Source organism: Chelonia mydas, chromosome 4 (assembly GCF_015237465.2).
Source record: "Chelonia mydas isolate rCheMyd1 chromosome 4, rCheMyd1.pri.v2, whole genome shotgun sequence".
NCBI classification, from domain to species: Eukaryota; Metazoa; Chordata; order Testudines; family Cheloniidae; genus Chelonia; species Chelonia mydas.
In genome coordinates this window covers 59,944,189-59,956,815 of record NC_057852.1, presented here as the reverse complement: position 1 = coordinate 59,956,815, position 12,627 = coordinate 59,944,189, and the positions used below count along the sequence as shown (strand labels likewise).

The 12,627-nt window shown below is 39.2% G+C and overlaps 1 protein-coding gene across 1 annotated transcript in view; it reads right to left on the bottom strand.

Moving 5' to 3' along the window:
- The window catches only part of FHDC1 (FH2 domain containing 1), a 49,015-nt gene that overhangs the window by 23,834 nt on the left and 12,554 nt on the right, over positions 1–12,627 (bottom strand). Inside the window, 2 exon segments of the mRNA XM_037897410.2 lie at positions 6,987–7,089; positions 9,405–9,466. Coding sequence (XP_037753338.1) covers positions 6,987–7,089; positions 9,405–9,466 — 165 coding nt within the window.

Sequence of the window (12,627 nt, the reverse complement as noted above, 5' to 3'; positions counted from 1 at the left end):
GCAATGGCCATGAACACACAGATTTTACATTCACTCTTACATATATAATTCACCCTCACTTTAAAGTCTGTTATGAAATGGAGAAAAATCTGACCTCATTTGGTCTGAAGATATCTATCGCCAATATTTAATTATCTTTTAGAGCCAGGAAAGCCAGTAGATGAGTTATAAACAGCTTTCCACCAGCAACATGCAGTACACTAGCGAGAAAGTGAATTTTATTTTATGAATACCAGGACAACTATGCAAAGCTCCTGAATGAGAGCCAGAGTCCTTGACTGAAACTGTAACAGTACCACTCATTCTTGGATGCAGATACTCATTTGAGTAGATTACTCCATCTCAAAAAGAGGCAGCAGTACACAATGGGATAGATGAATAGGATAAGTCTCCTCCATTTCTCCATGTTTCCATATCATTGTGAACATACATGGCATTTTAAAAAACGAGGCCCTGTTCCCACAGTGCTTACTGGCTAGCTCAAACAATGACACATGGGAAAGCATCTGAAGTGCAAGGAATGGAGACACCACACGTGAAATGCCCCTCCCCTTACGTACGCAATATCGTGAGGAGATAAGAAAAGGAGACAAAGGGTGCAGTCAAAAGAAGACTGCCGTTGATTTAAGGGGTAAACAAGGATGTAGGAGGAGATGAAAAATATAAAGGAGGGACAGAGTCACACAAAGCATTGAAGGAAAGGAAGAGGAGACTGAATTTTATGTAGAAATTGAGAAGATATTTAAAGGGAGTTGAGCAAGCAGGGAGAAGTTTTCCAGTAATCTAAGCGAGAGATTATTAGTGTTTTTAAGACAAAGAACTATCAAACAACAGATTTTTAGGCATTGTAAGGAAGGATTAACTGGATGTGTTGATAAGCCTGGGCAAGCATGTGTGTGGTGAGTTGATGAATAGGTTAGACTATCCAAAATCTGTGCTTGCAATACATACAGAAAAGAATGTGACATGGTGGCTGCTAACAATTGTGTACTGTGAACTTCCTTACTCCTTACCAATTTGGGCCTGTGGAGCAGTGCACTGGTATGCATCAAAAGCAGCTAGAAGATTCCGCCCTGGTTTGGTCAGGATGCCAGGAAGAGTAACTGTCAGCCATTTTAATGGGATATAGGCCCAGCTTTGTAGCTGGAATCTTTTTTTTTAAAAAAGGGAGGGAGTTGGGGAGGCTCTTTTGTATCAGAGATTGGTAGCATGGAAGACGAGCACTTTTCCTCCATAAATACACAGAACACTGACCTGACAAGGAGTGGGACTGGGGAAGGAGGAAGTGACAAATACAGATAGGTCTTTCTTCTCCAGTGTTGAGAGAGATGGTATGGTGGTAAATGAATCATTCCAGGAAGACCTGTGCTTGGCAACTAATGATTTGCTGGTGGTGAGTTTTTTTATTTATTTATTTTAACTATCTAGAAACGTTACACTTGTTTTTTGCACCAGACTTCTGCCTTTGAGACCATTTTCTGTGGATGCTGGTAACCTTGGTAATAAATCCTCAGTACTCCACAGAGAAAAGCTTGTGGTTTTAAAACAAGAAATTTGAGAAATTTCACAGGCTGGAAGCTTTGTCTGACCTTGACTTTGTCAATTTTGCAAATCACACATTTGAAAATGTTCAAACAATTTCTGAACATTTCTGAATCAACCCTCACAACAGCGCCAGTATTTCAATAATGCCTGTATTCAGTTTCACAAAAAAAATTGAACAAAAGTGCCATTTATACACAATTCTAAGAGCTCAGTTACCAACTAAAATGTTCTTAGTGTTAACACCCTTTTAATGCATGTAAATAAAGCTAATACAATTACAGTACGGAAGGCACAAAACATTTTGAAGACAACAAAATAAATCCTTACTCTTTGTTTTGTTTTAATTATCTAGCCTTATTTTAAAAAGTTTAAAAAGTTGTTCCATCTCAAAAAAGACCGCACAGAAAGGTGGAATAACCATCTGTGGGAGGTTGGGGGGGAGGGACAAATTGTTAAGATATAAAACTTGCAGCATAAGTCAGGCTGGTGTGTAGGGAAACACTGAGGTAATAGGGCTATTTATCAACACTTTCTAGGACACTGATAAGATTACAGCATAAATCAAGCGTTTACAATTTACCAGCAGTAGTGTGAATAAAGGTTGAGGGTCAAACTGAAAAGAGCACGAGAATTCAAAGCTTACCCCCTTCACAGCTATGTCAAGGAATGCATTTTCAGTGCAAGGTTTGTATCATTGTATCATGGAAACTGCAGAAAAATCTCTGAAGTCCCAGGTGATTGGGTGGCAAAAAAAGACTGTTCAGGACACACCTGAGGATGGCTCCGCAACCCAACACACAAGACAAATTAAGAGTGCCCACAAAGAGGTTTACAAGCACCCTGGGTCCACATCAGGAACTCTAAGCTGTTCTGCAAGGGACAGGCCGAAAACAGGATGGTGTGTTGTCTTCTTGGAACCAAGCTGTGACTGCAAGATTAGGTAGGTTTCTGAAGTCAGTGCGCAAAGATCCACTGGCATGGTGCATGTTGGTATTAGTGACACTGTTTCAGATGATACCTCAGAGATTACAGGCCACTTCAGAGAAGACAGAAGGGTACTGAAGGAGAGGAATGTGATCTTTCCTGTCCCACAAGCAAAGGAAGAGAGAAAGCAGAAGATTCTGGAACTGTGTCACTGACTAGATAAGTGGTTGAAAGGAAGAGGGTTTTGATTTTGTGGAACATAAGTCAACCTTCTTAGGAGAGGGAGCTGTGCAAATCTGGATGACCTCCATCTCAGTAGAAGGGGAATCAATCTTTAGGGGACCGGCTGGAGGGTACTTATATTTAACAAGAGAAACAGATGAAAAAAAGGAATAAATGAGCATTCATTTGGTACAAAATAAATCCAGGCACCAAGGGATGTGAAGAGAAGAAATTCTTTAATTGCCTATGTACCAATTATAGGAGTCTGGGTAATAAGAGGAATTGAAATTGCTCATTTATAGGCATAAATTTAACTTAGTGGGTATTACTGAAATCTGCTGAGAAGAGTCACATGACTGCAATGTTAAAATCAGTGGTTATAACTGCTTTAAATAGGATTGAAAGGGAAAAGGGGGAGTGGAGATGGTACTCTGACACTCTGTCAAAAATAGATCACTGACCACTTGGAAGCAAATGACCTTGAATGCTTACGGATCAACCTTCTAACAGATAAGGCACAAGATATGATACTCGCTGGTGCCTGCTACAGACCACCAAGTCACACTAAAGAACAGAACCACCAGCTCCTTAAGCATCTACATGTAGGGGTAGGACAAAAAGCTACATTATCGTGGGGAACTTATATCTGAGTGACCTATGTGAGAGGTCTCATGCTGCCAAGACTAAAATGTGCTTGGAATTTATAAATATTATAAATAACAGTTTCCTAACTCAAATAGTGTGGCATTCTACGTTGGAGAATTCTGCATTAGACCTAATTTTGACAGATGAAGAGGAATTGACATAAAAATAAATAAGTTTGTGTTTGCTTAGGTGCAAGTGATGATGACTTGATTACATCTATTGTGTGTAAGCAAAACCAAGTCCAAACCAGTAATATATGTGATGAGATTGGAGTTGCTATGTAATAATATATGAATACTGTGTGTTTACCTAGTTACTGGGATGCTTACTGTATGACTATATGGGTGTAGTTTAATAATGGCTATAAAGGGGAAAAAAAACAAAAAACAAACAGGAAGGGGAAGAACAATAGTTCAAGATAAACCACTTTTCAGCAGACATTTTAGAAACAATGCCAGAACCAGAAAAGGCTTGGGAACAGAAGATCCAAAGGACTACAGTAGTTGAAAGAGAGAGAGTCAAGAAAGAAGGAAACCAAACTAAGATGCAGGTGACCATTGGGGTGCCTAAAGTTAGGTCTGTCTAGTTACCCTCAGAAGAGATGGTCAGACTTTAGGTAAGATAAACCTGTGTAGATTATTGTTTTAAAATCTCTCTCTCTAAATGCTTTTTTCCTATTGCAACAACTGTTTGTCACTATAAACACCACTAGTCACAGACTCCTGAAAGGAAGAATACAGGTGCCAAACCCAGTCAGACCTGCTGGGTAAGCATGGCTGATAGACTGGGCCATGGGTACCCTGTTTAAGGCCACGTCTACATTACGGGGACTAAACCGGCATAGCTACAGTGCCATAGCCATGCCTACGTAACCCAGTAGTGCACACACAGCTGATGCTAATGCAAGGGTTTTTTCCATCGGTGTAGGAACACCACCTTCCTGAGCTAGGTTGGCAGAAGAATTCTTCCATCAGCCTAGCTACTACTACACTGGAGGTTAAGTTGAAATAGCTGCATCGCACAGAGGGGTGAATTTTTCATATCCCTGAGTGACGTAGCTATGTCTACGTAAATTTTAAGCACAGACCAGTCCCAAAAGTAGGAGAAACCACCCAGGATGGGTAAATCCACAAGGTCAGACACCTGAAGAAGTGGCACACCCCGAGACCCCCAAAGAGGATGCAGCTAGCACTGCAACTGTGAAAGAGCTTGGTGCTTTACAAAAATCAGTTTCACAAAGCTGAAAACAAATATCACCCAAATCATCTGGGAGAAAATTTAAACGGTGAATCTGAAAAGGACTTGGAAGTCATGGTGACTAATCAGCAGCACAATGCTGAGGCCAAAGGGCTAGTGCAACCCTTGAAAGTAAAAACAGAGGACTATCAAGTACGAAGATTACCTCACCTCTGTATGTGCCTCTGTGTCCAGTTCTGGTATCTACACTTCAAGAAGGATATTGGGGAGGGTTCAGAGAAGAGCCATGAGAACGATTCAAGGATTGGAAATCATGCCTTACAGTGAAAACCTCAAGTTGCTCAATCTATTCATTTTAACAAAGAAAAGGGTAAGGGGTGACTTGATCATAATCTGTAAGTACCTACACAGGAACAGAAATTTGATAGAGGGCTCTTGAATCTAGCAGACAAAATGTAGAACAAGAACTAATGGCTGGAAATTGATGATAGACAAACTCAGCCTAAAAATAAGGTGCAAATTTTTAACCATTGGAACAACTTATCCAAGGATGTGGTAGATTCTTTATCACATGAAGTATTTTTAAATTGAGATTAGATGTTTTTCTGAAAGACATGCTCTAATTAAACCACAGCTACTGGACTTTAAGTAGGAGTTCATACAGGGAAGTTCTATGGCCAGTGTTACGTAGGAGGTCAGACTAGATTATCACAATGGTCCCTTGTGGCCTTTAGGTCTCAGAATTTAATCAGTTTTCTACTGCTGCCTAACTACATGCCAGTCTTCTTTCTCTAGAAATCAGCTACAGCCTTCCCTCCCTGACAGCTCCATACTAGCTCCTTTGCTACAGGACATGCAAGATGTACATTCACTACTCACAGCAGCTTGACTGAGTGTGATATTCAGTTGTTCCACATAAGGTCAACTGAACTTTCATGGCATCAGAAGCCATGCTCTAGTTTTGGAGAATTGCTAGACACATCAAGATTTCACAAATGTAAGTCTCCCACAGCATGGAACTCAGAAAACTAGGTAGGAGTTCCATCTGATTTAGGATTGAAGTGCGTGAAATTATAATCAGAGCATACAATTAACTTCCAGAGTCACGCCTATCTGAAAGTTTACCTACTCTTGCCACAACTAACATCCAAGACCTACAGCTGAAAGATTAGAAGGGAAAAATACTTTTTGTCAATTTATTTTGTGCATTGACTACAGATGAAGTGAGGTTATGATTCAATTTCCCGTTATATATAGTTACTCCACCATTTTCCACTTTACGTGGGTTTTTCCACACTCAGTAGAAAAAAACTTATTTTTGAAGACTGATACATGTATTGTAAAGCCACATAAAATTGGAAGGGAGAAGGGAATGGTTTCAGGAACAATTTCAGTACCCAAAACTACTTTGAACTCCACCTTTAAAACTGACTAACTATATTTCAAGTTGACGGTGTCCCTTTATATACAAACCCCTCTAACTTAACCTTTAGATTACACATTCCCAATCAAAGTTATAGACCTTACCACTATACATGTTATTTGTGCCCATGACAAAGTAAGTAGCCCGGGTTAAGGATGTGTGCTTGAGTACAATTAAGTAGAGATGTGTGATGTTGTTGGTTATATGTTTGAACTGAAAGCAAGTTTGTTGCTGAGCAAGTTGTTGTCAGAGAGCATTTGAATATTAGGATATTGAAGTGGTATGGCATATGAGTTAAGGTTGGCCTGAATGTTAACTGTCAATTTCCTGGTTTTTAAAAATTGCTTTTAGAGAGCTTGTGTGACAGTCGACTTAAGTTTATCAAACAAATTGGCACATTTAGGATTGTGGATCACTAAGGCAGCACAGAAACAAGTTACCACGGGGTCTCCATCCCGGGGGGGTCGACAGGAGAAACTCTCCCATCGACTTACCTTACTCTTCTCGTTGTGGATAGAGTACAGGCATCAACTGGAGAGCGATCTGCTGTCAATTTGGCAGGTCTTCACTAGACCTACTAAATCGACTGCCGGTGGATCGATCTCAGAGCATTGATCCCAGCTGTACTGTAGATGTAGCCTAAATGAAGGCACTGGGCAACTGTGTTTGGTTCCAACTGTAGAACCTCTGCACCCGCTGGAAGAGAACTGAGCAGTAATTTACAGGTCGTAACTTAATAAAATACATCTAAGAAACAAAGCCACCTTATCAATGCCTTAATTAGAGACTGCCAACAAACAAACAGTTAAACTACTTAGTAGGCAGGGAATGACTAAGACTATGTCCTCAGTATCTCAAGCAAGTATGTTGTCATCCTACAGGCCAAATATTTGCACTTAATGGTTTTACATTCATAGATCTCCAGAGTTTTGATGCCCCTTTTAGAGAAAAAATAAGAGCTGTTCTGTAGAATCCCAGGCAACAGCAGCTCTGCCACAAAAGCAGCAACTAAATAAAACCGCTTACTTACCTCCTCTGCTTCTGGCAATAATTTAAGGAATTCACGCAGCATCTCACACCCACCGAGATCACCTTTTCCTTGATTAATATCTTCAATTATGGATTGAGCAGGCCTTGAATACACAATTAATCAATTACATTTCAAATGCTTGAGTAACAGCAGTTATACACTGGAGAAAAAAACATACCTCTGCTATGCACAAAAATTGTAATTAGTCATGCATCAGTATTTACAACGGTGTTATTCAAAAACAACATTCAGCAATGCCTCTACTGAAGAGCAATTTTCTAATCAGTGCATAAAAGGTTCAACACCACCAGCTTACTCTTAAAAAGTTCCTTCGTCTCATAAGACTAGCCATACTGGGTCGGACCAATGGCCCATCTAGCCCAGTATCCTGTCTTCTGACAGTGGCCAATGCCAGATGCTTCAGAGGGAATGAACAGAACAGGGCAATTACTGAGCCATACATTCCTATTGTCCATTCCCAGCATCTGACAGTCAGAGGCTTACAGACACCTAGAGCCTGGCCTCTTGTCTAATAGCCATTGAAGGACCTACCCTCCATGAACTTAACTAATTCTTTTTTGAACCCAGTTATGCTTTTGGCCTTCACAATATCCACTTGCAACGAGTTCCACGGGATGACTGTGCATTGTGTGAAGAGGTACTTCATTTTATTTTAAACCTGCTGCCTATAGATTTCATAGGGTGACCCCTGGTTCTTGTGTTATGGGAAGGGGGAAATAATGCTTCCTTATTCACTTTCTCCACACCATTCATGATTTTTATAGACCTCTATCACATCCCCCACCCCCAGTCATATCTTTTCTAAACTGAGCAGTCCCAGTCATTTTAATCTCTCCTCATATGGAAACTGTTCCATATCCCTAATCGTTTTTGTTGCTCTTCTCTACACCTTTTCCAATTCTAATATATCTTTTTAATATGGTGCGACCAGAACTGCATGCAGGATTCAAGGTGTAAGCGTACCATGGCTTTATAGAGTGTCATTATTATATTTACTGTCTTATTTATCTATCCATTTCCTCGTGGGTCCAAACATTGTTAGCTTTTTTGACTGCCACTGCACATTGAGCAGTTGTTTTCAGAGACTATTCATGATGACTCCAAGATCTCTTTCTCAAGTGATAACAGCTAATTTGGACCCCATCATTTTGTATGTATGGTTGAGATGTTTTTCAATGTGCATTACTTTGCCTTTATCAACACTGTATTTCATTTCGTTGCCCAGTTACCCAGCTTTGTGAGATCCCTTTGTAACTTTTTGCAGTCAGCTTTCGTGTTAACTATCCTGAGTAATTTTGTATCAATCTGCAAACTTTGCCACCTCACTCTTTATCCCTTTTTCCAAATCACTTATAAATATGTTTCACAGCATTAGTCCCAGTACAGATCCTTGGGGGACTTCACTATTCATCTGAAAACTGACCATTTATTCCTATGCTTTGTTTCCTGTCTTTTAACCATTACCAATCCCTGAGAGGACTCACCCTCTTATCCCATGAATGCTCAGTTTTCTGTAGAGCCTTTGGTGAGGGACCTTTTCAACGGCTTTCTGAAAGTCTAAGTTCACTGTATCCAATGGATTACCTTTGTCCACTTGTTTGGTGAGGCATGATTTCCCTCAACAAAAGCTATGTTGATTCTTTCCTACCATATTATGTTCATCTAATAATTCTGTTCTTTACTATCATTTCAACCAGTTTGCCTGGTACTGAAGTTAGGTTTACTGGCCTGTAATTGCCAGGATCGCCTCTAGAGCCATTTTTAAAAATTGGTGTTCCATTAGCTACGTACCAGTCATCTGGTACCAGAGGTTGATTTAAATGATAGATTACAGATCACAGTTAATAGTTCTGCAATTTCATATTTGAGTTCCTTCAGAACTGCTAGGTGAATACTATCTGGTCCTGGTGACTTATTACCATTTAAGTTATCAGTTTGATTCCTCTAGCACCACCTCAATATGGGACAATTCCTCAGATTTGTCACATAAAAAGAATGGCCCAGGTCTGGGAATCCCCCCCACATCCTCTCTCACCCCATTCCATTCTTTCTTCGTAAAGAGAGAAAACCAAATGAAGAGCATCTCACATTGAATTACATGAGAATGTATAGCTTTCAATTACTGCATATGAAACTTCAGCTCAACTGGCAAGGCAACAATCAAACTGAGCTCATTAGTACACAAGATTTAAGTAAAATTGGCACTCAAATAAACATGTTTTTGTTTAAACTATGAACTGAAGTTATTTGACAATTTTGTGCAGAACCTAAACTAAATTAAAGAAACATTGCCTTTCCAATTCTATCATATGTCTTCTTTATTTCCAATAATACTTATTGTGTAACCATTTCACTTGAAGCTCAAGTTAATTAATTGTATGAAAAAGGAAATCTTACTTTTTGAATTGTTTGAGGAATATCCCAATATTCATACTTCTTTTTGAATCCAAAATGGAAATCTGAGAGAGAGAAAGCAAGAGACATGACTCCAGTAATACCTGTCTGAAAACCTTAAAATACAGATACTATTCCTTAAATTGTTATAAAAAGAATAAATTATATACAATTTTCTGTACAAAAGAGTTGTCACCAAAACACAAGTGAAATGAATGGCTAGATCTGAGTATCATTCATTAGAGAGTAGAAAAGGAGTGATCTATTCTTAAACTAGTCTTTAACAGGAAACAATGCAGCCCACCCACAACACCCTTGGCTTGCGGAACAGATGTCCAAGTTTAGAGAAAACCACAGCATGTTAGTGAGAGAATTAAGACAAATTATAATTCACCATGTAACAAGCTAGATTTTATCATAGAAATGTAGGGCTGAAAGGAACCTCAAGAGATCATCTCATCCATCCCTGTGCTGAGGCAGAAACAAGTGTAGTTAATAGCATCCCTGGCAGGTATATGTCTAACAGTTCTTAAAAACTTTCAGTGATGGGGAGTCCACAATCTACCTTGATAACCTATTCCAATACTAAAAAGTTTTCCCTAAAATCTAACCTACATCTCTCTTGCTGCAGATTAAGCCAATTACTTCTTGTCCTACCTTCAGTGGACATGGAGAACAACTGAGCCCTGTCCTCTTTCTGACAGCCCTTAGCATATCTGAAGTCATATGAGATCACCCCTCAGTCTTCTTTTCTCAAAGCCTGGTCTACACTAGGATATCAAGTCGGTATAACTATGTCATTCTGGGGTATGAAAAATCCACACCCCTGAGCGACACAGTTAAACCGATCTAACCCCAGAGTAGATAGTGCTAGGTCGATGGAAGAATTTTCCCGTTCAACGAACTACCACCCCTCAGAGAAGTGGATTACCTACGCTGATGGGAGAAGCCCTCCCATCAGCATAGATAATGTCTTTACTGAAGCACTACAGTGGTACAGCTGCAACGCTGCAGCATTTTAAGTGCAGACAAGCTCCAGGACTAAACACCGCCAGTTTTTTTTAAACCTTTCCTCAATATGTCAGATTTTCTAAACCTTTTATCATTTTTGTTGCTCTCCTCTGTACTCTCTCCAATTTGCCCACATCTTTCTTAAAGCATGGCACCCAAAACTGGACACAGTACTCCACGGCCAGGTAGAGTGGAATCAATTATTTCATATCATATCCATACATTAATGCTGCTCACTGATGACTTAGCTGGGACACAGACTATAACAAAAGTTTGAAGTTCCATGACATCCAAGGACATACTTTGAAATGCATAGTTCGTTAGTATTATTTTTATTTCAGGGGTAACTTATCAAATACCATGACCACCACAGTATAAGAACCTAAGTAAGAGTCAACACACAGTATTGTTTTAATTCATATGAATGAATGGTCATGCTGATTAAATGGAAGGACTTTAAATCAGTTAATAAATCTGACATCAGTATTAGATATAGGTAGTGCTCAAGTCTTCAGTTTATCTGGATGCAGTACCCCATGACACTAATTTGGTTTCAGCAGCTTTCTTAGTACGGATATGTTAGGATGGAAGACCAGTGAATTGTGAAGCATGTTTACCAAGGAATGCCGCTACTCAGCCAGCGATCACATGGTCACCAAAAGTTTTGGCGATATAAGATTGCCAAAGACTGACAGACTGAACATCCAGTCGGATTATGTTAAGAACCTGGCTAGAGATCAACCTGGATTGCACTTGACCTGCAAGGAAATATGTTCTTTGGCATTTGTTTGTTTGTTTTTTTAAAAAAAAGCCACAGATTTGTTATAGAATTTTGTTATATGTAATTCTAAAAACCAACCAAAAAAGGAGTGTACTTTTTTTCTCCTCCTATATTTTTAAAGTTCTTTCTAATCAAAAGAATGAGTTAGGTTTTTTTAATACCAAAAAATTGCACCAAGTCCTAATGGAACAAAGCCAGGAATCTGAAAAGTTAGCAATTTTCTGAGTGAATTATATCACCTCATTTCATTAAAATTACAATTTTACCACTGCAAGATTGGTGATAACAGCCATAAAAAACAGTCACTGAGATTTACTATCACAGGGGAATTGTTTCATGTTAACACTGTCACCTGGCTGCCACAAACAACTCCAAATACACAGATGTACAGGGCTCCAATGGCCTCACACCGTGTTTGACAGTTGCACAGATATATTATACTCAGCAACAGTATCAGAAAAAAACCTATCATTTGCAATGGGAACATCAGGAAAAAGTACCAAATATGTCAAGTTCTGAAGCCAGCTGGTGAAAATGTATGTAGATTATATGTATACAGATGTAGCTAGTATGCTTTCAGCATACTCCTAGATAATACTGCATATCCAAGACAATCTCATTTGCCAAATGACGACCCCCCCCCCCCCAAAAAAAGTAGATATGAATATTTTCCAGAACTTTGAAATTCCCTCTCTTCTTGATTCAAATTCATTACAAGTCTGAAAGAATGTGATACAGAGTTTTGGGGTTTTTTTTAAATTAGATTATTGCTAGCCGGAATTCCTACCAGCCTAGCAAATGTAAACAGTGGGGGTACACCTCAGTCTCTCTCCTCTAATCATGGGAGCTGAGAGGCCCACACAGTTCAATAAGTGAAAGCCCCAGCACCTAGTGCAGGTTAAACTATCGTTCCCCAGTGCACTATCTAATCTCCTTTCAAATGTTTCACTGAAGGTACCCCTCAATGACCTTTTAGATTGCAGTTCTGTTCTCCAATTGTTCTGCTCACTTCTAATCTAAAATTACCATTCTCTAAATCCTGTAAACACAGTCTCATTCAGTCCTTATAGCTTGTTCAATAATTTTTTAGATCTAAGATCCCTCTCTCCATTTGTGTAAGCTATACAAGTTCTTAACCTTCTTATATCTTACGTGCTACTCTTCGTATTCTTTTTAGTTAGAGTATTTAACTGTACACAATTCTGTACAGTTAAATACACAGTATGCAGGAGGCCAAATCCTTGCTGTTTAAGCCAATATAGCCGAATTGACTTCATGACATTACACATATTTACAGAAAATCTGGCTCAGTGCATCAGGGAAATTGGTGAACCAATTTAATTGTTTTTATTCTTTCCGTTAAAGAGAACATATATAACTACTCTTTCGGTGTCAGCGCAGTACAAAGTTACTGCCATGACCACAAGCTAGGTA